General features: G+C 34.5%; 5 protein-coding genes across 6 annotated transcripts; 4 read left to right on the top strand and 1 right to left on the bottom strand.

The window, feature by feature from the left end:
• Window positions 1-273: 273 nt before the first annotated feature.
• LOC145156956 (Polynucleotidyl transferase, ribonuclease H-like superfamily protein) lies at window positions 274-2,866 on the top strand. Its single transcript, XM_079076152.1, has 8 exons — window positions 274-443; window positions 534-605; window positions 1,414-1,537; window positions 1,621-1,708; window positions 1,785-1,922; window positions 2,010-2,097; window positions 2,185-2,305; window positions 2,530-2,866. The coding sequence occupies exons 1-8, from the start codon at window positions 359-361 to the stop codon at window positions 2,705-2,707; spliced, it is 894 nt and encodes a 297-aa protein (XP_078932278.1). The 5' UTR covers window positions 274-358; the 3' UTR covers window positions 2,708-2,866.
• A 2,057-nt stretch (window positions 2,867-4,923) lies between these two features.
• Window positions 4,924-6,261, top strand: LOC145160923 (small ribosomal subunit protein eS25). Its single transcript, XM_079080303.1, has 4 exons — window positions 4,924-5,046; window positions 5,139-5,213; window positions 5,617-5,751; window positions 5,935-6,261. Exons 1-4 carry the CDS (start codon window positions 5,044-5,046, stop codon window positions 6,046-6,048), a joined length of 327 nt encoding a protein of 108 aa, XP_078936429.1. The 5' UTR covers window positions 4,924-5,043; the 3' UTR covers window positions 6,049-6,261.
• A 7,114-nt stretch (window positions 6,262-13,375) lies between these two features.
• LOC145160922 (putative tocopherol O-methyltransferase, chloroplastic) lies at window positions 13,376-15,777 on the top strand. Its single transcript, XM_079080302.1, has 6 exons — window positions 13,376-13,820; window positions 14,578-14,747; window positions 14,879-14,983; window positions 15,066-15,269; window positions 15,350-15,452; window positions 15,554-15,777. Exons 1-6 carry the CDS (start codon window positions 13,481-13,483, stop codon window positions 15,655-15,657), a joined length of 1,026 nt encoding a protein of 341 aa, XP_078936428.1. The 5' UTR covers window positions 13,376-13,480; the 3' UTR covers window positions 15,658-15,777.
• Window positions 15,778-17,417: 1,640 nt separating this feature from the next.
• On the bottom strand, window positions 17,418-19,168 carry LOC145160921 (uncharacterized). Of its 2 annotated transcripts, XM_079080301.1 has the most exons (6): window positions 19,068-19,168; window positions 18,432-18,646; window positions 18,262-18,334; window positions 17,922-18,090; window positions 17,705-17,837; window positions 17,418-17,585 (listed from the first exon to the last, which is right to left on the bottom strand). In XM_079080301.1, the coding sequence occupies exons 2-5, from the start codon at window positions 18,595-18,597 to the stop codon at window positions 17,730-17,732; spliced, it is 516 nt and encodes a 171-aa protein (XP_078936427.1). In that variant the 5' UTR covers window positions 18,598-18,646; window positions 19,068-19,168; the 3' UTR covers window positions 17,418-17,585; window positions 17,705-17,729. The 2 variants fall into 2 exon arrangements, with proteins under 2 accessions (XP_078936427.1, XP_078936426.1); XM_079080300.1 differs by having other exon boundaries at window positions 17,418-17,837.
• On the top strand, window positions 18,980-20,838 carry LOC145160920 (uncharacterized). Its single transcript, XM_079080299.1, has 5 exons — window positions 18,980-19,420; window positions 19,512-19,644; window positions 19,751-19,995; window positions 20,158-20,329; window positions 20,552-20,838. Exons 1-5 carry the CDS (start codon window positions 19,293-19,295, stop codon window positions 20,735-20,737), a joined length of 864 nt encoding a protein of 287 aa, XP_078936425.1. The 5' UTR covers window positions 18,980-19,292; the 3' UTR covers window positions 20,738-20,838.
• Window positions 20,839-21,315: the final 477 nt, after the last annotated feature.

Genomic DNA, 21,315 nt, shown 5'->3' with positions numbered 1-21,315 from the left:
AATAATTCAATAATTAAATATGTTGTAATTACGAGAGTTCGTTTAAATTTTCGTAAAGCACTCTTGCTAGGCCGACGTGACATTGAGAAAAAAGCTATAGAAAATTTTAATGCAGGGTGAGGATATGATATCAGTGCATTATTTGTTATGTAGAAGACATTTATATTATTTGTTATGTAAATAGAAGATAAGCTCAGGCCCAGTGTTGTATAAGAAATAGCCCATCGAATTAGGGTCGAATCGGGTGCCATTGGTCCATCTGAAAGTCTGAACTCTGACCCTACCTTTCTTTAAGGCGGGAACAAGCAGGAGTAAAGACAAGGGGACGAGCTCTTGTGCCTGCGTAGAAGTCATTGACATGGAATCGGAAGCTCAAATTCCGGAATGGGCATCAACACCTTGCATGATGGGCATCGACGAAGCTGGTCGCGGCCCTGTTTTAGGTTTTCTTTCTCATTCCGACAACGTCATTCAGTGTGCTTCAGACTTTTCATTGCTAATTTCAGTTTTCCTGTGTTAATTATCTATTCCAGGACCGATGGTTTATGGATGCCTTTATTGTCCGGTTTCATACAAGGAAACACTTTCCACTTTGGAATTTGCAGGTTCATACTCGTATTTTATCACCATTGTCCTCTAAATTATTTACCCTAATATCGTTGTTGTATTGATTGAACTGTTATGAACTTATGATTGTTAAATGGTGTATCGAAAGTGTATACTAATGCCTGTGGGCTGTGTCGGACCTATTTCCTCTTTGATTCGTTCTTTTAACCTAGGGGGTGTTTGGATAAATAGTTTTTAGCTTATTAGCTTATTGCTTATTTGCTTATTGTGGCGAGAATAAACATTTTTCTAAAATGTGTTTGGATTAGCTTATTGCGGTGGGAATAAGTAATAAGCAATAAGCATTTACGTGTTTGGCAAAATAAAACAGCTCATATGAGTAAAATGACCAATAAGCAATAAGTAATAAGCATTTCCCCCCCCCCCCCCTTGCTTATTAAAATCAGCTTATTTTGCTTATTCCTACCGCAATAAGCAAGACTCCTATCCAAACACTTAAATTTGCTTATTGCGGTGGGATTAAGCAATAAGCAATAAGCAACCTATTTTTTCCCTATCCAAACACCCCCCTAAAAAACCATCCAAGTTTATGAATGGTTTTACTACCTTTTTCACAGAATAAGATTGTTATTAAACCGTTCTCTCTCCTCTCAATACATTTTGGTAGATGAATTATTTCACTGATTCCTAATTTCCTTTGTACATCTACTATGTTACTTAAAGATTATACAGCACATAAAATGATTAAAGGCTTCTTTTCTTCCATAAGTTGTGTGATTGTGTCATACACCCTCTCTTTTCTTTTAATTTTCACCTTCAGAAGAGCCTCTTCTTTGTTTTATGCAGATTCAAAAACTTTGAAAGAAGAGAAAAGAGAGGAGCTGTTTGAAAGTTTGAAGACTGATAAAACAATTGGTTGGGCTGTTGATGTCATAGATCCTAAAGAGCTTTCGGCTAAAATGTTGCAAAAGTCAGTATGCAACTTCCTGCAATAAACAATCTTGTACCCATTAAATAACTGTTCTAATCGAGCCTGATTGCTTCTTTTAACAGAAATAAGATCAACCTCAACGAGATATCACATGAGTCTGCCATGGGCCTTGTTAAGAGGGTGCTGGACATGGGTTATCTTCTAACTGAGGTATACACTAATACACCTGTATTACCTGAATTTAACTGTCAGTAAATTCCATGAAAACTAATGAATGTAATTACAGGTTTATGTTGATACAGTAGGAGATCCTGAAAAGTATACAGTTAAGCTCTCTGCAAGATTCCCATCTGTTAGATTTGTGGTTGCAAAGAAAGCTGATAGTCTGTATCCAGTTGTTAGTGGAGCAAGTATAGTTGCCAAGGTGAATGAATTTCAGATTGACCAATCATCTTATATCTTCTTGGGCAATTCTCACTGTTTTTACGATATTACCCTTTTGATGATACAGGTGACAAGGGACCGAGCATTGAGAAATTGGGTCTTTGATGAAACTGCTGAAAACATGCATAGGAACTTTGGATCTGGGTATCCTGGAGGTGAAATAATTTGGCTTCTTTACTTTGAATTTCTTATTTTAGTGTTTAATAACAAGCTTGTTTCTTATTACAATGAACACCATGCAGATCCTGCAACTAAAGATTGGTTAGAACATCACAAACATCCTGTTTTTGGGTTCCCTTCATTGGTTCGTTTCAGTTGGGGCACATGTAATTCCTACCTTAAAGATGGAGTTGAAGTGTTATGGTGAGTCTTCATTTGAAAAATCTACCCAATTATAACATTCTTGAGTTTAGTCCTTATAAAAAACGTATATCATATAAGTATTACCAAATACGGGTCAAGTTTTGTTCGATTTTCTTATTGAAGAACGATAAAAAAATCATTTGTGTTAAAAGAAAGAAATGAAAGGAGGATGCTATAATAGACAAATAAATGAAAACTACATTGCTATATTTTTGTTTTTACAGGGAAGCAGATAAAGAAGATGAAGATGAGTCCTCAAGTAAATCGGGGAAGCGGCAAATGAAGCTGAGTAATTTAGGTTTCACTGGAATGAAGAGGAAGAGTGAAGATATTGAATCAAGTGGAAAAGGTCGTTGCAAGTTTTTTGAATCACGCAAACTCGAACGGGTCACTCGTTTCTAAATTCTAACAACAAACTTCATGCATTGTTCCATAACTTCACTTTATCAATTTCTTTTACCACATAAACAAATTCAGAACAGTGGATATTATTGTATGATGATGCCTTATGACAGTTTTGTAATTCAGCGTGTTGTGTGATATGGATCTTATCATTTCAAACGTCATCTCTCAAAAATTGTTTTGAATCTGTGTTTATGTCTTGATTTGTGTTCTGAAACTGTAAATGCGTGACAAAAATGGGATATAAAGGTAATAATTAGTTTTAGAGTGCTAGTACTTATGCATTAAAGAAGTTGTACTCTAGATACAACTAATGAAATGAGCTTAAACATGGGGTTGCACTTGACATAAGCTTGTTGTGTGAAGTCCACTAAATTACCAAAAATCATAGTTGAAATCAAGTTGGAAAGGGTTGATCATGAATCCATGTGAAGTGAACACGTAAGCAGCAATAGTCTGGATCATCAATTGACTTTTTGGTTTCACAGACCAAGCTCATTTAAGCTAAATTTGATCAAATTTGCCATTCTTGACCCTCATTTGTTTTATGCTTCTTATGAGGCAATTGTAAGTCCCTATCATGATTTGGGGGTCAAACCCCAAAAGGATAAGCTGTTGGAAAGTATAAACCGATTGATGTAGCCCAGAAACGTGAAAAATACAATCGAACAATAAGATCTGAATTTGAATCATATGTTGAGAACATGTAGATTTAGGTACATGTAACACATGTTTTCCTTAAAACAAATTCATCTGACAATATTGGACGCTTGTCTAACAGGAAACAACATACATAATTGTTCTTCAATGAATTCCAACAAATTCCTCTAACAATATTGGACACTTGTGTAACAGGATACAACATATGCAATTGTTCTTTAATAAATCAAGGGCATGAAACCCACCTCGATATATTGGAAAGCGGTTATGTTTTCTAATTACATTGTATTGACTATTGAACAACTTACAACTAATGATCATAGGGTAATCGTTAGTTGCCTAGAGAATGTATGTAGTTTGTTATTTTCTTATCCTTTTCCAATTAGAGGATAAGCTTTATAATACACACAATATTAATAGAATCATGATCAACATTCTTGTATTTCCAAATTCTTAATCTACATTAGCATTAGATTTAGTAGATACATTTAAACCCGAACTCCTTTAGTTAATTTTTTCATAAGCAATCAATATTTTGTCATTTATATTGTACAATTATACTTGAATTACTCACATAATGGTACTCAAAGCACCCCAAACATGCCCTCCCTTACCCAAAAGGCTTGCGATTACAACTTGGTTAAGTTTAAACTTCAAATGCTATGTTTTGCACACCACATTTACATAATAAGTTATCTTATATTTTGAGCGTTTTTAGGTTGTCATGTTTGGCACACAAAAAAATAGTTTATAAGCTAGTATTTTATAAAGTTACTCAAAGTAGCATTTCAACAAGTTTATTGAGTTTTTTTTTTCCTCTTGAATATACCCTTTATTAATTAAAAAAAAACAAAATCTTTTGCATGTTCTTTTATATAATTTTCATATTTTAGTTATCTTATCAATTAGTTTCAACAAATATCATTTTTTATCAACTAACTTTTCAACTAATCCATCAAACATAACTTAAGACTTAAACATTAATTTTAAAGTACCAAACTACCATTATGAAATTATGACATCTATAAATTTTAACCCATGAACCGTCGGGTCACATCTTCCCTTTTTGTAACCCTTCAAATTATTAACCCTTAAAACACAATTTTTTTCCTAACACTAATTATAGTAATCCTGATGAAAATCAGGTTGATTGATTTTTAGGCATTCAAATATATTATTTGAGATCATAAATCCACTTTTTAGCTATCAAAAAAACAGTTTTTTGTTTGGCTTCCTAATTTATGTTTCATTGAAGAAGATGATTTGGGTTTTATTTTTAGATTTTTGAGGAAAGAAAAGAAAATAAAGAACAAAATATTTATTTTATGTGGGATTAACGTTAAAATGAAGTCTAATTCAGAAACTTAGAAGTCATGGAACAAAAAAATTTAAAAGATTTATTTTGGACCATGTTGAAAAACATAAGATATAACCTACGCCAAGAACAAAAAGCATAATTTACTCTTAAAACTAATTTTGACCCAAAAACAATGTTTTTCTTTTATTAAAAAACATACAAAATAAAATGTAACCCGACCCCGATATGACAGCCCGCAAAGTTATCCAAGGCCTTCAAAACCCTAGCTATAAATAAACATAGAAACAATATGCTTGAGCGCAGCTTCTTTATTTTCTGAACATCGAAACTCTAGGAGACCTACAGATCATCAGATTTCATGGTAAGTTAACCCTCATCTAACACTGTTGTCTTTGATTCGTCGTCATTCTATTTTAACAAGAGTTTAACAATTTCATCCTATGCTGAATTTAGGCTCCCAAGAAGGAAAAGGCCCCCCCGCCGTCGTCTAAACCGGCCAAGTCTGGCGGTGGAAAGCAGAAAAAGAAGGTCAAATTTTGATTTACTATCACTGATTTTCATCGACGTTTATGTTTTCGATATATGATACGCAGCTTCGTTATGCATTTTCTTATTCTTTACTGTATTTTCACTTTTAGATCGTGATTAGGGTTTTAGATTTTTAATCGTACATTTTATCTGGTATGAAATTAATCATGCGCTGTAGTCTGAAATTAACTCTGCCTCAACATAAAGTAACATACTTTGATTTTTGATGTTAACCCTGTTTTTTTACAAATGCACAGTTCATGGGAAGAACGTTTTTAGTTCTAGAACTTCTATGATTATTGTTAATTGAGCAGTATTTAGATACATGACAAAGTCTTGGAAAATTGTGTTGTCTTTTAAATTTTAAGTAGAGTTTTAAGATTGTTTGTGAAATGGTTTTCAGAAGTGGAGCAAGGGAAAGCAAAAGGAGAAGGTGAACAACATGGTGCTTTTTGATAAGGCAACATATGATAAGCTTCTTTCTGAAGCTCCAAAGTTCAAGCTCATCACTCCTTCCATCTTATCAGACAGATTAAGGGTACATTTACCATTCTATCCTTCAAATGTTCTATGCAATGTAGTATCTTCTTCATTAAAGTTATGCTCCCATAATTCCATAATAAACAAACCTTTTTCTCAAAACTTAGAAGTGAGAAAAACTTGAACCGGTTTAAACATGGTAGAAAGTCATCTGATGTTGGTTGTAATTTTTTCTGTTTAGATCAATGGATCATTGGCAAGAAAGGCAATCAAGGATTTGATGGCAAGAGGTGCAATTAGGATGGTATCTGCACATGCTAGTCAGCAAATCTACACCAGGGCCACTAATACTTGAGAGATGAAAGGACTAGACTACTAGTTTTTCTGAGACAATGTCAAGTCAAGGCATGTTTTTTGTCATTTTTCTGCCTCTAGTTTCTTGTTTATTATAAGATTAAGTACCTTTTATGCCATGCTTTTCTCATTTTAAAATTTCCAAATGCCATATTGTGAGATTCAAATGTGCATTTGTGCGGACCACAATTGAGAGAAAGCTTATATTGAACAATTACTGTCTTGTTTGTGGCCCCATTTTCATGCAAATTTGATGCAAAAGTTTTCGAACTACTGTGGATTTTGTTTGATGATAACTCCACAGAATCCAGAATGTTGTGGTTTGGTCATTGTAGATGGGTAATTTCAATAGCGTCATTCCTAAAAAAAAATCCCTGTTATTTTGATGTCGGTATCAACAAATTCCATGTAGAGATTGAACGAATCACTTGAATGTTTCCATATTGTTTTTTGTTGATATTCGGATTAGAAGCAAAAACTTCAATGGAGAGGGTTTGAGCTCAAAGAGGATATGTCCTATTGATTAAGCAATGTTTAAGGTTTATGCCCCTGTAAAGCCAAACATTTTGAGTTTAAGTTCCCTACAATACCAAAAAAGGTACATTTTAAACAAAAACGTGTAAGTTTGTAGGTCTCATCCTTGAAAAATAAAAATCACAAAATATAATGACAACGAAGCAATTTTGCAAGGATTTTTTTTGCAAAATAGACTATCGTTTGTGATAAATATTACAAAACAATAATTTTTGATATACGCTTCTATTTTTGGTCAATTTTATGATTACTTATAAAAGTTGTATAATTATCTTTTACTCTTGTTATTAGTTCCAATCTTAAGCAACATGTAATAAAATGGTGTAATTTTAAAGGTAGGAATATATGCATATCCGAATTAACCGTTTTAAAAATATAGTAAAATATCAAATGTTGTGTATGGCAATGAGCGTTTTGGAGCTTTTGGCTTTTAATAAAATGTTCGATTTAAACAAAAAATTTTGTTTTGCAGTACTAACTTTTAGTTTTTTTTTTTTTGAAACGGCAAGATTAATATTAATAAAATAAAAAACCAGCGTAGAGCTGGAAAATGCAAATGCTACAAGTAGAACATAGAACAAAAAAAAACATAATACAAAATAGAGAAACACGAAGCATAGTAATTGAGATCACACCAGATTATTAACTTGCTGCAACTTTGTTGACAGTTACAGCTTAGAATCCCATGAAGCATCAGTGTATTTCCACAATTGTTATCAATATCGTCTTGATTCCACATTGACATCCAGCCGAGATAATGAATTGCTAATGGTAGACAGGATTGAGTAATATCCCTTCCATCACAAATAACTTTCAACAGGTACCATCTGAGAGTTCTAAAAAAAATCTCAGAGCAGCCATTTTGCCACATGGGAATAGCTGCCCATATTTCCTAAGTGGGAATTGTCCTATTTGGATCATCCATCCACAACCACAGAACTTGATTAACTCTGACTTCACCATGTTGTCCATCCAGCTGTTTTGTAAACTCTCCGGATTGCTTTGAGGCTATTGATATTACAGTGAGTACTTTACTGAGAATAGCCAACTATGGGGTAAAATACCAGGGACACATGGATGGTTATCCCCACATCTTGTAGATGTTGATCCGTTGTGAATTGATACAACAACTTCATGTGTATGTCTTGAGGGACCTGCAAGGAGGGTACAAAAACCAACTCAAACTACCCGACACAACACGAGACCATCCAAAGAAATACGAAAGAAGTGCTACATCAAGCAGTCTAAATCCTAAATAATGTCCACCCTTATGAATTGATACACACACCAAACACACGCTAGTCTGCTGCAAGAACACACCAAGACACCAAGTTATTTAAAGTTTCCCACCCTCCCCCTACTGCCCTGAACCCTAGAACCTTCCATTGAGATAAGATGCTTATAGCCGAAAACACGTGTTGACAGGGTCGGAACACCATTTCATCCACCACATGGACTTGTTCCTTAGTCTGGAGTTAACCCATAGATGGGATATAGATTGGATGTCGTTTGCCAAACCTTTGTGAGAGGATATGCTATTCGAATGAGCTTTCCGATTTCTGTGATTCCAGATTACCTAAATATATACTAGCATTATGGTCGATTGAAGTTGGCCTGCAATGTTAGATCTCTCTCCCCCCCCCCCCCCCCCCCCCCCCCCATGCGTTCTTCCAGAATAACAAGTTGGACAGTGATATGATGTAGTCCGGGAGTAGCCGCCACCATGTTTTAAGATTATTCCAGACCTGACAAGAGGCTTTGCACCTTAGAAAAATATGTTCTTCCGTTTCTGGTTCTTGGCTGCACAGTACACATAAATGGTTATTACCAACGCCTCTTTTTATAAGGTTCACTCGTGTTGGGATTCTACCATGTGCTACTCTCCAAGCTAAAATATTAACCTTTTTAGGGACAAGATTATTCCAGTCCTATTCTATCATTGATCTAGGTAAGATAGAGTTAATGATGAAGTTTCTTAGGGAAGAGACTGAGTATATCCCTGATGGTTCCAAGTTCAAAGACCATTTGGTATGTTGAGTTGTTTGTGATTCTATAAATAAGCTTCTGAAGTCTATATTTTCTTTTGAGAAAATTATTGGCAGGTTTGCAAAGTTTCCCCAGCAACAACTCTTTCTTTTTGCCCTAGAAGGTGCATTGAAACCCCCGTCGCCTACGTAGATTGCTATAATGACACTCTTCCACAGTTCCTGTTTATTCCCTAGCAACGCGAGGTTAGGGGCTTTAAGGCTTCCAATATCTAATCCATCATTTACTTATTTCGAGAGCACTTTCTCCCAGGCAATCCATGGTACTTTTTATTTTTTCTGTCGATCCACCCCCAAAGAAGCGTCTTATTTTATTCAAGAGAGTTAATGACTTTGGCTGGTGCCTTGTAGATCGAGAAAAGGAAAGTACCTAGGCCACTAAGCACTGATTTGCATAATGTTAGTCTTCCACCAAATAAGAGTGTAGAGGCCTTCCATTTTGATAGTTTAGCTTGAAATTTGGATATCAAGCTGCTCTAATGAGATGTTCTTGAGATTGTTGGGAATCAGCCCTTCAATATCACTCAAAATGAACTTACACACAAGAAGATGAGTGACATTTGAATAAGTATACAAAAGAAGTATACTGAAGTTACAGAACAAAAGGTTTTACTGCCATACTCTCTTTCTCTCTGCACACTTTATTCATATAAAGAAGGACTATATATATAGCCCTTGAAAGCAACCTACAAGCTGTAAAATAGCATTAAAATACTCCTACACCTAAGGACTCCTAAAGACTAGGTACTACCTAATGACCAATTATCCCCACATGCACATTCTCAACGTACAAACCATAAATCTTGATGAAACTAGGAAGGCTTATTCCAACTAATAATCTATCTACTAAAACAAAATAAATAAATCAAGATTAACCCAACATTCACCCCCTTAATCTTGATTATTCTTAATCTTGCTTCTCTTGCTATAATCTTGCTCAGACTTCTTGACTGCTACTTGCTACATACTTCTGGTTTGCTACTTGCTACAAACCTCTTGCTTTCTATCTTGCTTTTCTTGCTTGCAATCGGCTCTCTCCTGCTTGTTAATCACTTGCTGCTTGCTTCTTCTTTCTTACCTGCTAACAAACAACAAAATTCTGTTGTTGCATCTTTCTTCTGACTAACAAACATGATCAGACTTGTTGCTTGTCTTACATTCTTGCTTTCTTTCTTGTCTGCTACTTGCTACAGACTACTTGCTTTTCTTGCTCTTGCTTGCTAACATACAACAAACATGTTGCTTCTTTCTTCTTTCTGTCTTTCTTCTTTCTGCTTTCTTTTTTCTGTGTTTCTTCTTTCTTCTTTCTTCTTTCCAATTTGTTGTTGTGCAGCCAATCTTCATGCTTGCTGCTTACTTTCTTGCTACAGATCAATCGATCCTCATATCACCAAACTTCTTGCTTTCATCCTCTATTTCTTGCTGAGAACCAGGTGTGAACCTGGGTGCTCTGATACCAAATGTTGGAACCAACCCTTCAATATCACTCAAAATGAACTTACACACGAGAAGATGAGTGACTTTTGAATAAGTATACAAAAGAAGTATACTAAAGTTACAGAACAAAAGGTTTTATTGCCATACTCTCTTTCTCTCTGCACACTTTATTCATATAAAGAAGGACTATATATAGCCCTTGAAAGCAACCTACAAGCTGTAAAATAGTATTAAAATACTCCTACACCTAAGGACTCCTAAAGACTAGGTACTACCTAATGACCAATTATCCCCATATGCACATTCTCAACGTACAACCCATAAATGTTGATCAAACTAGGAAGACTTATTCCAACTAATAATCTATCTACTAAAACAAAATAAATAAATCAAGATTAACCCAACAGAGATTGTGGTGCCTACGGGAAGACCTAAGTAGACAAATGGCAGGTTGCCAATAGAACATTGAATGCTCCTAGCTTACAGTTCGATTTCAAGGTTGCCTATACCCAAGCCAAAAAGATTGCTTATTGTTAAATTAACATTAAGGCCCGAAGCGAGTTCATAACAACGTAGGATTCTTATAAGATTCTTGGCATTTTGGGTCGACCACTCACCGAGAAAGACCACGTCGTCTGCATATTGGAGGTGTTTCAGGATTGGACAGTTATTTGGGAGAGGAATGCCTTTAAAAATGTTTTGGCTCAAGGCTTCTTCCATTGCTATATTGAGTCCTTCAGCAGCTAGGATGAATAAAAATGGTGAGAATGGGTCCCCTTGTCTAATTCCCCTCTCTAAAGCAAATTCTTTAGTTGCAAATTCGTTAACTATTATTGAGGCTCTGGTTGATGAGAGGCAACCCCAGATCTAGTTTCACCACTTTACCCCAAAATTCATCCGTGACATAAGAACATCCGGTGATCCATGTACATCCAATTCACACAATCAAAGGTCTTTGAACTTTGAAAAGGAAAGCCTTGATTTTAGCTTTTTTAGCCCATGATATGACTTCATTTACAATCAATGGCATGTCTAGTATATTTCAATTTTTTATGAAGGCTGTTTGAGTTGGGCTAATGACAAAATCGATAACTAACTTCAACCTTTCGGCTAGCACCTTCGAGATGATCTTATAAAGGCATCCAATTAAGCTTATTGGTCAGTAATACTTTTAGCTTTAAGTTTAAGCAAAACATTCCAAATTTAAAACATATTTAATGTAATGTTTAAGAAAAAGCTATTGAGCTCTTACAATTAATTTTCATAATTGCCTTTCAAAATATATTTACATATTTACCTTTTTTAAACAATTATCATTTTATGTAATTTTACATGTTTTAAAAGCTTTTAACTACTTTTACCAAACATCAGAGACGTCTAGTTGATTTTGGGGCCTGTGTAAAAAAATAAAATTGGGCTCTTAAACATATTTTGTTTTAGTATAAGCAAAATTGATTAATACTATGATAAATCGATAATTGTTAGAAAAATAAAGTACGATAATATATAATATAATCTTACGTAGTTACATTAATTACAATACTATCATAACATTCTTAAAAACAAAGTTGTTCACCAACTCTTTATAATAATACTCCCTAATATATTATTCACAATATCTATCAAATATATTGTTCTCAATATCTATCATTTCTAAATCATTAAGTCTTTCTTGTGAAATATGGACCGTAATAGGACTTTAACAACTTTAATTTTAAGAAACTTCTTTCTACAGATGCAACACTTACTAGAATTGACTTTTTCATATATTTTGAAACATCGGTAGGGTTAGTGGTTTCACTCGGTAAGAACTCTCCAACCAGATTTAACTCCAGATAAAGTTCATTGACGTCAATATTTGATCGTTCACCATACTTAAGTGCAGCTTCAAGACAAATACAACACAACTTAATATCTTTGTCATCAAATTCATTTAATGTTTTGGAAGCAAAAATTCAGAAATCTTTTCATACTTATTGTATTGTTCAAATCTTGTTTTAAAAAAAAGTCGTCGCTTAAAATTGAAACAATAAAAAATGCAAGCCACAACTGAAATCGATCGATTCTAAAGTAAAAACACAACAGGTGATCATTGGATTTCTCAAAAAATCGTTTCTAGTTTTTTAAAATTGAAACAATCAATTAATCAATAATATGAAATTGAAGGCCAAAAGAGATTATGAAATTGAGTGATCTTACTGGATTTTGAAACTTACAATTTTGATTTTAGAATTGAGATGGTGCATTGATTTTGAAACAATCAGTTAATCAACAATTAAACACACACTCTCAATGACTTAGCGGGTTCAAGAGAAGGTGTAGCGTCCTAGCGACTTCCAATTTAGATAGACAAGAATCAAAGGGTGAACTGACTTTGTCATGATGATGGTACCTTTGGATTAATTTTGTTTCCGGGACTGGATTACTAGTCTACTATGATGAATCGTTTGTAAAAATCGGGCCCTTCCATGATATGGGTCCGTGCGGTCGTCTATCTCACACACCCTCAAAGACGTCCATGACAAACATTCATATAACAAATAAAAACTACAGCTTCCAGCTATCAGCTAATTTTGCCAAAAACACACAAAGTATCGATCACATACCTAATTTGAAAAGACTATATACTAGCAACCAAAAAATGTTACATAATCCTGCCTCTCTATTTTTGCTCGTAAAGGCCTAAAGGGGAAATCCGAATGAGACGTTATGTATTCTTTAATCCTAAATGTATTTACAAATTATTTGTTATTGTCTGCTAATAGTTATTAGTTATTAATAAATAATATACGTGGATTTTGTCGAATGTATTTATGCTTTATACTTTTTGAGTTTTATTTTTAATGATATTATTTCGTTCGCAAAGCTACATGAAAATTAGTCTTTTAAGTTTTAAGTAAGCAACGTCAACAGATAGGAATTGGTGTTTACCAATTAGATTATTTTATTACATCTATTCATGTTCAATACGTTTTTTTTAAACGAATGAATATTAACAAATTTGCCGATACTACAAAATACAAGTTATTTTGGAAGAAGTACAATGCATTTTTATTAAAATATGTGAAATATTGGAACAATGTTTTATTTTATTACTGTATTAAATTATGCAACAATGTTTCACTTCATACCAAAGTTTAGAGATTTATCTATTTATATAAAACTTATTTAAATAAACACAATTTACTGGAACTCACGTTTTCATCAATCAAGTTATTTCAAACAAAATAAATAAATAATAATACTTTTCACAAATACATGTAAATGTTGTTTTTTGGTGTACAAATTGATGGCCACGTATCTCACATGAAGCGGAGAGTATTTTCCCACGAGTAAAAGCCCAAGCCATGCCCAACTACAACCCCACCTTCAGCTACGTGGTTGTACGGACGACGAGTTTCAGATAGAATCTACAGAATGAGAGCGTTGTACGGCGCGTGCACATCTGCTCTCCTTACCACCACCGTCACGCGCCAATCGAGTCTCTTTAGCGCGAGTAAACTGCAGCCGTGTCAGCGGCTTAGAGGAGGAGCTATTAGTGCCAAGGGTGGAATGGCAGTTGCGACGGCGGATGACCAGCGGTTGAAGAAAGGAATAGCGGAGTTCTACGACGAATCATCTGGAGTTTGGGAGAATATATGGGGAGAACACATGCATCACGGCTTCTACGACCCCGACGCCGTCGTACAGATCTCCGACCACCGATCTGCTCAGATCCGTATGATTGAACAAGCACTCCATTTCGCCTCTGTTCCCGGTATTTATCGTACTTTTTTTTTCTTTATTAAATCATGGTATCTCGCACTTTCACCAATTAGTCGACGAGTTGCATGTAAAACGCCTGGCTCAATAGCACAGTTCCGATAATAAGCCATGATTGATTGAGTGCAGCATGTCGACTACTTGAGCTTCCATTTAATCCTTTACCGGAGGAATCCCTTGGTTGGTGTTTATCTAACCAACTACTTTACTACGCTCTCGTTTTGAATTAATTTTGATTCTGTTCGTTTGATTTTCCACTGCATCTTTCATTTCAATCCTAGCATCCTCGAATTTCGAATCCGTTCTCAGTTTGTACTCCTTAATTCGATTCTGTTCAAAATACACACATATATTTAGACTTCTTGTTTCAGTTTATCAACGTTAATTTCCAATATGTACTCTTTTAATTTAATTTAATGGCACTCAGATCATCAATGAATGAAGTGAAAGTCCAACTTATTTTTTGAGATTATCAGTTTCTTTCTCATTGTTACCAGCCTTGTTATTCTCCCTCAGACTCCCCCTTCTTTTCTTATTTCAAAGCTTCTTTCTTATATGAAGTTTGTTTACATCGAATGTGTTCATGCCCTTGGTAATTAGTTCATCAATATCTTTTCAAAGAATCCAATTGAAAGATTTCAAGTAAAGGATCATGTTAATGTCATATATCAATATGATCAATTGGTATTTCCCTCAAAGCTATCTATATGTTTTCAATTTTCACCATACATGATGAACAATTCTTCTTATAGAGGACTCCCAGAAGAAACCTAGGAGCATAGTTGATGTTGGATGTGGCATTGGAGGTAGCTCAAGGTACCTATCAAGAAAATACGGGGCAGAATGTTATGGCATCACCCTCAGCCCTGTACAAGCCAAGAGAGCCAATGATCTTGCTGCTGCCAAAGGATTGGCCAACAAGGTATCAATTTTTACACTTTCAAAAAAAAAAAAAAAAAATCAACAAACAAACTACCCCACATCTTCTTCATACATATATATTCTATCATATGAACTAAACTTGACAGTTGACACTCTATGAACAATAAACAGGTCTCATTTGAAGTTGCAGATGCTTTAAACCAGCCATTTCCTGATGGAAAGTTTGACCTGGTTTGGTCAATGGAGAGCGGAGAGCATATGCCTGACAAACTAAAGGTTCTGTTGACTTCACCCCATATATTTGGGGTCCCATGCGTTTTGTTGTGTTCTGAATCTCTTTATGCTGACAATTTGACAGTTTGTTAGTGAGTTGGCTCGTGTAGCTGCGCCAGGTGGCACCATAATTATAGTGACATGGTGCCACAGGGACCTTTCCCCTAGTGAAGAATCCCTACGACCAGATGAAAAAAGGCTTTTGGACAAGATTTGTGATGCATTTTATCTTCCTGCTTGGTGTTCTACTTCTGATTATGTAAACTTATTGGAATCCCTTTCACTTCAGGTAAAAATATATACAGTTTTCCAATACATGGTTTTTGGATCAAAATTGAAAATTCATATAATATTTTTGAGTATTGTCAGGATATAAAATCAGCTGACTGGTCGGAGAATGTTGCCCCATTTTGGCCAGCTGTGATAAGGTCTGCATTGACATGGGAAGGTCTAACTTCATTGCTACAAAGTGGTAATTAATTGGCTTTTACTTTTTTTTTTATTACGGTTTTACCCTTTATACTGTTGCTCTTTGGTGATGAGAAAAATGAATATTGGAATTAATTTGAGTAGGATGGAAGACTATAAGAGGGGCATTAGTGATGCCGTTGATGATTGAAGGATTCAACAAGGGTGTGATTAAATTCTCGATTATTACATGTAGAAAGCCTGAATAAGTAAGTATATGTATGTATTCCTAGACTCTTACTGTTTGTGCCACATTGGTACCTAAGATAAGATACACATGAAATTCAAAAGAGATTCTTGAATGAAAAAAAGTAAAATTATATCTCCAAGAGTTGGGTGAGACGTATACGTTCTTCACTTTTTTTTTTTTTTTGGTTAGAAAAAGGTGAAACTTATTGCTGAGTTTTGTTGATTCTGTTTTGGGCATATGAGCTTAGACAGTAGTACACGCAATTTAAAACCAGTGGTATTCACCAAACTAAAGTTTGAAGTTGATGGTTTTAGGGGCCTTTTAAAACGAATATTTTTGAAAATGATAGCTATGTATGTGGAAAGGGTGATGGAACATTTTTTTAGCCATATACAACAATATATGTTTTATATAATTTTGAAGTACAACCATCTAATGCATAATTTGTTGTGTATGGTTAGAAAGTTAGAAAATTATATAAAGTTTGTTAGTTTTTTTTAATGTGGAAAACGTTGGATTTGAGTATTTAAAGTAACAATAGATGTCACCGACAAAGAAGGGAACGTTTAGTACAATTTATAAAAGGCAATCTCAAACATCAAACAAGAATTTCCAAATGATGAAACAATTGGTGCCGATGTTCTAAGGCAAAATTCTCAATTCGAAATAAAAATGAAGATGAAAAAAAGAATGATCCTCCATGTTATCTTTCAAACTAAATATTATTCCTTCGCTTTCCACATGTCATAAAGACTTCTCTTCATCTTGGTCTTACACGAGGCTATTCTTGTGTTTTCTCCAAATGTACACCTTCCATTCGTTGGACTCTTTGGGCATAGTGGCCATGGGCTCATCATGGGGTAGAATAGATTAGCATTGTTTTCTCCATGTATCAGTCTAGACCATTGTACTTTATAATATCTTTGAGGACCATATATACAAGTAAAATTTTATGAGAAATCAAATTTCTTCCTATCTTGTTTTTATATTACATTTTGATAAAATTAATAATATTTTAAGACTTATCATCATTTCATATGAGGTAGGAAGATAAGTAGGAAAATATTTAATTTCTCAATTTTTATATGTATTTTGCCAACAAAATACATAAACAATCTAATGTTTTCTTCAGATTTTAATGTTGAAAACCATTAGGAACACTATAAACAATATCATAAATAAGAACGGACAAATTATAAGGCAAAATAAAAAAGTTGGTTAAAATGATTTTCTTTGTCAAATATAAGTTTTTTTTTTTTTTTTTTTAAATTAGGTTTTTCTGGAAAAAATGTTAATTACTGGAAGACTACCTGGGAAAAATTGTCAAATTTAAGTTTTTTTTTGTCATCCAGAGAAAAATGTTAATTACTGGAACAGTTCATTCCATATACCAAACTTTATATTCAAACCATACCAGTCGTTAAATTACTTTATCAATAATATAGCTATACATCAGTAATCATGTCAATTCTATCATTTTGTTCATTCTTAATTAATTTAGGAAACATTGTAAGTTGATACAAAACAATGAGACGATGACAATATTTATGTTCCCAAAACGTGTACATTGCATCCATCATGTCTTTTTTTTTTTTTTTAGCATCCATCATGTCATATTGGAGAAGCCACACAAGACATGGTTTAATGTCATAATAAGTATTATTCAAGAGTTATTAATAGTAATATTCACTTACTAATATATCATTAAGTTTCAGTCACATTAACGAAGAACACCTTGATATGAGTATGACATTTGTAAGTAGTAAGGAAGGCTATCCATAAAAATAAAATGAATCAATGCTTATCATTGAAAATATATTCAGCTGTTTATAAAATGGGAGGTGATTCTTTCACACATAAAATATAAGTTTCACCGACTTGTATGATAGTTGCAAGGGTGTTGTACCTTCTGTGAATGAATCAATTTCATAATTGGAAATATCACCTCTGGAAATGAAAATTGTGGTTAGAAGTTTGTGCTTGAAACCTTATAAGAATATGTGTCTACAATATACCTTTATGGTAAAAAAAACACAAACGAATCTCACTATGATACACACACTCACTCTTTAAGTATGATGAATACGGAGCTTAGAAGGCAAATCCACCTTGAGAAAAGCTTCTGTGATCAATTTTGCCGACTCTTTGAGGCGGCCAGAGAATGTGTGTAACCCTTCCACGAATTAACCCCAGTGGAATCTATAAACAAAATAATAAATTAATAAATTAACATTTTAGTTTTCATGTTCAGGGCATATATGTTCAACATAAAGAAGTACATACGGGGCCAAATGATCTGGAGTCCAGGCTGTCGGTGGGATTGTCTCCTTCAACCCAACAATGGCCTTCTGGAACCTTGACAGCATCATACGAATATGGAAGACTGATCCAGTCACCTGGCATGCCAGTTATACGTTTTATCATGTGTTTCTCCTTGTAACTACTTGGTGAGCTGCAAAAACATCTCATCACTCCATCAGAATCAACATCACCAAACCAAATAATCAACTACCAAATTTACTTTGTGTGGAATGGATGATATGATTAATTGAATCATATTCGTAACACATGGAAAAATATATGTAAGAAAATAATGGAAGTAAAAAAAAAGCTGTTACTATACCAGAAAACTACAACATCACCATGTGAGAACCTGTAATCCATGAGGCAACGTTTCTCCACCAAGACATGATCATCTGCACAGACGAAAACCATTAATTAACTTAGTCAATCAAACTAGCACAACCAAACTGTGTAGTGTGTAGGTTTTCGCTAAATTAATTAGAAACCTACCAGTAAACAATCCCAAAGAAGTGGTCTTGTCAGGATTGAATGTGGGTGACATAGAGAATCCCCTTACAGGGACAATACTAGCAACACGGTCTGATATGGTGAGACCTATTAACCCAAATGTCAACGACGATTTACACACATTCCACACAAAACTTGGAGTTACCATATTTCTATTAAAAACACAAATCAAGAATCAAGCAAAATCCATCTGCATTCTGCAACCACAAAAAACAATCAATATAGACATTAATTAACAAACACTACAGCTCTTGTTTATCCTTCTTCATATACAAACACTATCAGTTCAAACAATTGACCAATATAAAGAAAAAAGAGCTTCAAAGTAGTACCTTTGACATACAAAAACTGACATATATAATATTTCAATGTACTGTTTATACACGATGTTCTAGTGGAAATCAAACTTGTTTATTAATATAGACAGTAAAGCAAAACACACAATGTAATTAATCTGAGATGAGTTTTTTTTCATCACAATCAAATCAAGAAATACACATGGCATTCAACAAAATTAGAACTTGCGAATAACCCCTGAGCGCATGTGTCTGTGTGATAATTGATTAGTTGACAGGAAATTTGTGATGAATACACGGAGAGAGTTGAACGAATACGTACTTGGTGAGCGGAGGAGCAACCGGCCGGGAGCGGTGGTGAGGGAGTTGCGCCCTTGCTGTGTCTGTGCCGGACGAATTTGGCTTTTTGTGTTTGCTTTTTTCCCAATTTTATTTATTCAAAAGTTACAGTTAACCCACGCCAACTTTACTCATAGTTGTAATCTCACCCCCAGCCCCCAGACTCTGTTAATTACAATCATGCCCCCTTCTTCTTCCGTGAATTGCCATGGAAATGGAGATGGAAAAGGGTGTGAAGAGATGGTTGGTCAACATATCACAGTGGAATCCCACACCCAATGAATTCTACATCGCCATGTCTGTTTTACCTCAAGAACAACACTCCTCTGTCACCAGGTAAGGCCGATATTACTGTTATAATTGAACTCGACTTCGCAAATTGAAACCTTTGGTAGTTGAATCTTTGTTGGTGGGTGAAATTAATTAGGTTTATGAAAACTGAAGACCAAAAGAGGGCACTTGTGAGCCGGCTGTTGCAGTATGCACTTGTGCATGAGGTTCTAGAGATTCCATTTGAAGAGATTATCATCATTCGAACTCCTGAAGGCAAGCCGTATCTGGTATTTGTTTGAATTGGACTGAAACTTCACATTCTTCTTATGCTTTTGTGCCTCTGACTCTGATCACTGTGTCATGTATGATCATGTCCTTGCTTCTCTCTTCTAGGAAAGCCATAAGAACAGTATGAAATTTCCAAATTTCAACTTTAATGTATCTCATCATGGTGACTATGTGGCGATAGCCTCTGAGCCCATTTGCCTTGTGGGTTTAGACATTGTATGTTGCGTCAATCCTGGGAAAGAAACGGTTTCAGAGTTCATTCACAATTTCTCATCATACTTTTCAAGTTCAGAATGGGAAAAGATTGTCAATGCTGGTTCTGATGATCATGTCCTGGACGTTTTTTTCAGGTGAAACTACAATTTGCTTGCTTGTTTTCTTGATTAAAAGGCATTCTTTTTTTGTATCCTCCCTTAGTCAAACTAAGGGAAATTTAAGATTTTCAAGGTTCATATTAATGTACTTGATGGTTGTGAATGGTATGATTAATGTATGGTTTGAAAGTGGAACAGGAATTGGTGTTTGAAGGAAGCATTCGTGAAGGCCTTAGGAACAGGAGTTGGGTATAAATTAGATTATGTGGAGTTTCAACACAAAGATTGGGCTGATATATATGTCAAAGTAGATGGAGATACATTGAAGGACTGGAATTTCTGGCTTTTTGAACTTCAAGGGAGACATCGGGTTAGTGCCCTTCAACTTATATCTTCCTTAACTCGTTTAAGGTGTTTGGTTCTTTTTGACTTAATGGGCTTATTGGGGACACAAGTCACTTAATCTGTTAAGCTTTGTATGGGTGGTGTTTCTTTTTGAAGGGTATTTTAAATAATTGTAATTTAGTTATACGTTGAACTATATATAAATGGAAAGTCTTGTCTATTTGACTCTTTTTGTGGATTTATGTAGGTTGCGGTTGCTAGGGGTCACCCAAGAATGGCCTCTGAAAGTTACAAGAAAACTCTCAAACAGACTCATTTTGACAATGATCTTTACAAACTAGGTTTCCATTTACCAAATCCAAGGTTTCTTACAAGAACAGTTGAAGAACTTTGTGCCCTTTTCCCTTTATGTTCATACAAAACTTCATTTTGAGAATTCGTTAATTGTATTAATACTTCACATATTCTAATCGAAGACGATAAAATGCATTGTAATTGAATTGATTCCATTTTATGTAGCACGTCAAGAAAATCAAGATAGTGTTGTGCATTATATTAGTTGTATCAATCTGTAATTTTTCATCACTTGCTCTTTCGCTTCTGAACTTCCATATAGTTTGTCATAATGTCCTTATGTAAGGCGTGACCTTTTTGTATCATTTGCTTCAATTATAATTTTGCATTAAACCTTGATTGTAACTCTTAAGAGACAAAACTGAGGATGAACTTTTTAAACCGAACCCACTTGGCGGGTTTGAAGGATTTTTAAGTTCTTGGATTTAATTTCTTATTTTTGTCCATTTTGTTCCTTTGATTCCATCCAATCAAATTGATAACATTGTCATATGATTATGATAGATATAAATTATAAGGTTTTGAATGAAAAACATAAATGCTACAAAGAATAAAGCGGAGAATGAATACTAGCTAGACAAAACCCTAATGGGCTAAAGACTAAGGGCCCATAAACATGTTGGCTAATAATATATAGGCTAACATCCTCTCTCAAAC

This window comes from Lactuca virosa, chromosome 2 (assembly GCF_052849685.1).
Source record: "Lactuca virosa cultivar CGN04683 chromosome 2, Lactuca_virosa_CGN04683_v6, whole genome shotgun sequence".
NCBI lineage: Eukaryota > Viridiplantae > Streptophyta > Magnoliopsida > Asterales > Asteraceae > Lactuca > Lactuca virosa.
The sequence above is the reverse complement of the archived record's forward strand: the minus strand, read 5'-3'. Positions and strand labels throughout refer to the sequence as shown.

Bases quoted from the DNA above. Each gene is read 5' to 3' on its own strand.
- LOC145160923 (XM_079080303.1), top strand. The intron at 5,214-5,616 runs GTCAAATTTTGA...AATGGTTTTCAG, and splicing joins GTGGAAAGCAGAAAAAGAAG to AAGTGGAGCAAGGGAAAGCA. The intron at 5,752-5,934 runs GTACATTTACCA...TTTTCTGTTTAG, and splicing joins TCTTATCAGACAGATTAAGG to ATCAATGGATCATTGGCAAG.
- LOC145160921 (XM_079080300.1), bottom strand. From the start codon at position 18,597: ATGGTAACTCCAAGTTTTGTGTGGAATGTGTGTAAATCGTCGTTGACA. The intron at 18,091-18,261 runs GTATAGTAACAG...ATGTTTTTGCAG, and splicing joins GGTGATGTTGTAGTTTTCTG to CTCACCAAGTAGTTACAAGG. The intron at 17,838-17,921 runs GTATGTACTTCT...TTTTGTTTATAG, and splicing joins ACTCCAGATCATTTGGCCCC to ATTCCACTGGGGTTAATTCG.
- LOC145160922 (XM_079080302.1), top strand. From the start codon at position 13,481: ATGAGAGCGTTGTACGGCGCGTGCACATCTGCTCTCCTTACCACCACC. The intron at 14,748-14,878 runs GTATCAATTTTT...AACAATAAACAG, and splicing joins CCAAAGGATTGGCCAACAAG to GTCTCATTTGAAGTTGCAGA. The intron at 15,270-15,349 runs GTAAAAATATAT...GAGTATTGTCAG, and splicing joins TGGAATCCCTTTCACTTCAG to GATATAAAATCAGCTGACTG.
- LOC145160920 (XM_079080299.1), top strand. From the start codon at position 19,293: ATGGAAATGGAGATGGAAAAGGGTGTGAAGAGATGGTTGGTCAACATA. The intron at 19,421-19,511 runs GTAAGGCCGATA...GAAATTAATTAG, and splicing joins CAACACTCCTCTGTCACCAG to GTTTATGAAAACTGAAGACC. The intron at 19,645-19,750 runs GTATTTGTTTGA...TCTCTCTTCTAG, and splicing joins CTGAAGGCAAGCCGTATCTG to GAAAGCCATAAGAACAGTAT.
- LOC145156956 (XM_079076152.1), top strand. From the start codon at position 359: ATGGAATCGGAAGCTCAAATTCCGGAATGGGCATCAACACCTTGCATG. The intron at 1,923-2,009 runs GTGAATGAATTT...TTGATGATACAG, and splicing joins GAGCAAGTATAGTTGCCAAG to GTGACAAGGGACCGAGCATT. The intron at 2,098-2,184 runs GTGAAATAATTT...AACACCATGCAG, and splicing joins TGGATCTGGGTATCCTGGAG to ATCCTGCAACTAAAGATTGG.